General features: G+C 37.0%; 1 protein-coding gene across 1 annotated transcript; it reads left to right on the top strand.

Annotated features, from left to right (window-relative positions):
• Positions 1–1,743: 1,743 nt before the first annotated feature.
• On the top strand, positions 1,744–3,403 carry LOC106659924 (zinc finger protein 431-like). Its single transcript, XM_014382700.2, has 3 exons — positions 1,744–1,920; positions 1,992–2,106; positions 2,177–3,403. Exons 1-3 carry the CDS (start codon positions 1,895–1,897, stop codon positions 3,293–3,295), a joined length of 1,260 nt encoding a protein of 419 aa, XP_014238186.1. The 5' UTR covers positions 1,744–1,894; the 3' UTR covers positions 3,296–3,403.
• The last annotated feature ends 514 nt before the right edge of the window (positions 3,404–3,917 follow it).

The raw sequence follows: 3,917 nt of genomic DNA on the forward strand, positions 1-3,917 counted from the left end.
GCTGTTTCACAAATGCACTTTTTATTTTGTTCTTCCCGCTTGTTTCAAATGATAATAGTGTTTTAAATGTATACGTAAGTATGAAAAATAATCTCGTTCCAAAATAACTGCTCTGTAACTTGAATTTCTCAGATGTACCAATAATATGATGTGATTTCATTTACGCATTGAATGACACTGAGTTACTTTTGTCAAGCTCGTACATGACAAAATCGACTTATTTTCTGACTTTCACGAAAAAAAAAAATTTATATATCAGCGTTAAATTTTGCCACGCAACAAATAAGTTTTTACTTCCTCGCGAATTAAAGGGTGCCCCACAAACTCGAGAGAAGTTACCAGCTATGTATATACTGAAAATGATAAATATAACTACCTGCGTTTAGGACGAGTGTGTATTGTATAGAAGATATAACATATATCTCCGGGAAAATTTCACCTACAACATAAAGCTAAAAGATAATGATGCTTTAATCATCCCTGCAAGGCAATGCAGCAGCATAACAACATAGAGTCCTAGTGTAGTGCACAGGTGCATTGTACTCGTGTACAGGCGATGATAAGTAGCACACATATAAGTACGCGAGCGCACGACATTCTGATGAAAATATCGCCACGTAAATCTGTTCATCGCATTCTTGCCAGCTTGTTTGTTATCAACAACGAGCGAATATATACTCTGTGTGTATCTTTCCACGTGCACCTGTTACTTATGCGGAAAATCCGGTGGGGAAAGGGGCTCGGCGGTTTGAACAATATAAGGTCTTTGTGTGTGTGTGTGTGTGTGTGTGTGTGTAGTATGTACTCGGCTCTCTCTCTTTCTCTCTCAGCTTTGCATGTTTTCTAAAGTGCCTCAAAGCAAACAAAAGTAAATTTTTGCAAATGCGCTCGCTCGCTCGCTCGCTCAACTCGTTTGAATGCGCGCCGAAAGACATACACACACACACGACGCACGAGGTTTTAGACGGAAATATTCCTGCTGCTGCTGCTGCCGCCACCGCCGCGCGTATTATGAGAAGCCCAAGAGTTCTTCGTTCGCGTTTTCTCTTTGTGCGCGCGGAAAATCGCTCATTCATAAAATTAGAGTCGCAGGTGGGGGGAAGGGTATTAAAGATCGAACGACCGAGCGCCGAAATTAGAGTTGAAATTCGAAGAATCGAGTACGCTATACTTTATTTTCAAGTGTGGGATGGGAAAAGTTCCCCCTTCGCGACGGAACGAGTATTCGGCTTGACAATCGCTCGCTTGGTCTTGGATTGCAGAAATGACCGTTCATGCAAAAAATTTTAATGTAACAAGTGAGCATTTTTTTTTTCGTTTGAATGGACAAATTTTTGTACACGAGAGTCTCATGACGACAATGAGAATTTTGAAATGCAATCCCTTCGTTAAATTATTGACACTACTGTCGCAAATATTTTTCTACCACCTGCAATACCAATGACTAATTGAACTTCATTGACTGAACTTGTATGTATTCAGAGACACATTTCTCTTTAGTGTGAATGTTTATTCGCATATTTCGCACTTTAGTTTAAGCCAATTGCGCGCCTATGATGAATCAAATTTTGATTACTATTTCACTGTAGCTTTAATGATATGCAAGTGCCTCTATGTGTATCGTAGTACATAACTGCGTACGGCAGTCGATGGTGGTGGGGGAATATATCGTCAAGGAGCTATCACAATCGCGGGGTAGACTCGCTAATACTTTGACTTGGAGCGTTCAGTCACTACCAAACAGTCAAATTCCACGGTAAGCAAGTGTTTACAAATAATATCTGTAGTAGTGAACAGTTACGTACTCATAATCGACTAACAGAGTTGCCCATTCGAAGGATTTAACCTCAAATATTTTCTCGCAGTGATTGTGCGTATAATTAAGTGAATCAGGATGGAAAGCAGAGAGGCCACAGTGAGGTAAATCTTTTTTTGTACATTCAATAATATTTTTTGAAACAATCACTTCATCAAACTCGATAATCCTTCAGGGTGAAGTTAGAGCCGAAGGATACATTACCAGATACAGGCGAAGATTATAATTTTGATTCGGTGGACTCTTGCGAAGTCGAAAACTTTGAAAAATTCACGTTTAATAAAACACCAGTAAGTTCAATGATTAGTTTCGTGTTCTACTTTTTCACTTTCAATAATTATTAAATGATTTCAATTTTAGATTAGTCACGAGAATGAAGCTATTGCGTTAGCGGAAAAGTTAGATGAAACAATTTTCATCGACTTTGAGTGCAAAAATGTTAAAACTGAACTGACGTATCTAGCGACAACGATCTGCAAATATGAGCATCAAAATTTTCAACCTATTGTGAAAGCAGAAGACCAAATTCAATCTAATTACTTGAATGAAAATACATTCATTGATTTTGAATGCAAACATGTTAAGCTTGAACTGCCATTCTTATCGACAAACATCTCCAAATCTGAGTATTCAATTGGTCTACCTATTACAAAAGTAGAAAGTCACATTCAGACTAATTATTTAAACGATAAAGATCAGGTGGCTTCGATAAACAAGGAATTAGATTATGATAATAGTGAATTTCAAGTTCATTCCCACTTGAAGCTTGGAAATTATATGAATGTAAATATATCTGAAACTAAGTTACCTCATCAAAGAGAAGTGAACCTAAAGAAACATATCAATACGACGCACAAGAGCATCAGAAAATATGAATGTGATATTTGTCATAAATCATTTTCACTTAAAGGTAATCTAAATAAACACATACGTTTAGTCCATGGTCAGAGCAAACCTTTTGAATGTGACATTTGTCACAAGTCATTTGGAGAAAAAAGTACCCTCAAAAGTCACATAAATGCAATACATGACCAGATCAAACCCTTCGAATGTGAGATTTGTCACAAATCATTTGTACGAAAAGATCATCTCAAAACACATTTAAATTCAATACACGATAATAAGAAACCCTTTGAATGTGAGATTTGTTACAAATCATTTGGATACAAGAGTCGCCTCAAATATCACACAAATACAGTACATGGCCGGAACAAACCATTTGAATGTGACATTTGTCACAAGTCATTTGGAAAAAAAAGTACCCTCAAAAGTCACATAAATGCAATACATGACCAGATCAAACCCTTCGAATGTGAGATTTGTCACAAGTCATTTGGATACAAGAATCACCTTAAGAGGCATATATTTGCGGTACACGATCGCAGAAAGCTCTTCGAATGTGATATTTGCCACAAGTCATATTGCCGCAAGGATGTTCTCAAAAAACACAAAAATAAAATACATAATAGCCAAGTGTGAGATTTGCCCAAGGATCTTTGCACGAAATAAAGACTTCCGCACTCATATAAGTACGCTATGTAATTGTAATAAACTTTTTTCATAAACTATCTTCAATTTCGTGAAAAATATTTAAGTATTTAAAACTGTTATAATAATTTTTCGTGATTTTAAAAACCCTTCTACTCACCTCTATTACATCAATTAAAATATTAATCATAATTCTATGTGCATATATCCTGTTGGTAAGATTTGAAGATCCAAACAACTTTAACTTGTAAAGTAAGACTTAAACTTTCGATTTCTGGACGAATTAGACGAATACATTTCAAGAGTATTGAAAAATGATTAGGATGCAATTAAGGTATGTTTAAAAGTAAAAATCGCGTACATTCTCCATCAGCTCAAACATTGGCAGACAATCGTCAATCGAGCCGTTAGACAATTGACGATGTTCAAGTTCAAAAAGGCCAAAAGAATTTCCATTCCGAATTTCAGATCTTCTTCACCGAGCCAAAGAAAAAAGCAGGAGAATCTCGTTTGAAGTGCAGCCGAGGCTTTAAGGCGCACTTGCTCTCTCGCGCGCGCGTTTAAGCAGTAGCAGCGCGGAGGCAGCAGCAGTAGCCGCTATAGCCTTTAGGCC

Source organism: Trichogramma pretiosum, unplaced genomic scaffold (assembly GCF_000599845.2).
Source record: "Trichogramma pretiosum strain Unisexual culture from Peru unplaced genomic scaffold, Tpre_2.0 scaffold19, whole genome shotgun sequence".
Lineage (NCBI taxonomy): Eukaryota > Metazoa > Arthropoda > Insecta > Hymenoptera > Trichogrammatidae > Trichogramma > Trichogramma pretiosum.

Bases quoted from the DNA above. Each gene is read 5' to 3' on its own strand.
- LOC106659924 (XM_014382700.2), top strand. From the start codon at position 1,895: ATGGAAAGCAGAGAGGCCACAGTGAG. The intron at 1,921-1,991 runs GTAAATCTTTTT...ATAATCCTTCAG, and splicing joins AGCAGAGAGGCCACAGTGAG to GGTGAAGTTAGAGCCGAAGG. The intron at 2,107-2,176 runs GTAAGTTCAATG...TTTCAATTTTAG, and splicing joins TCACGTTTAATAAAACACCA to ATTAGTCACGAGAATGAAGC.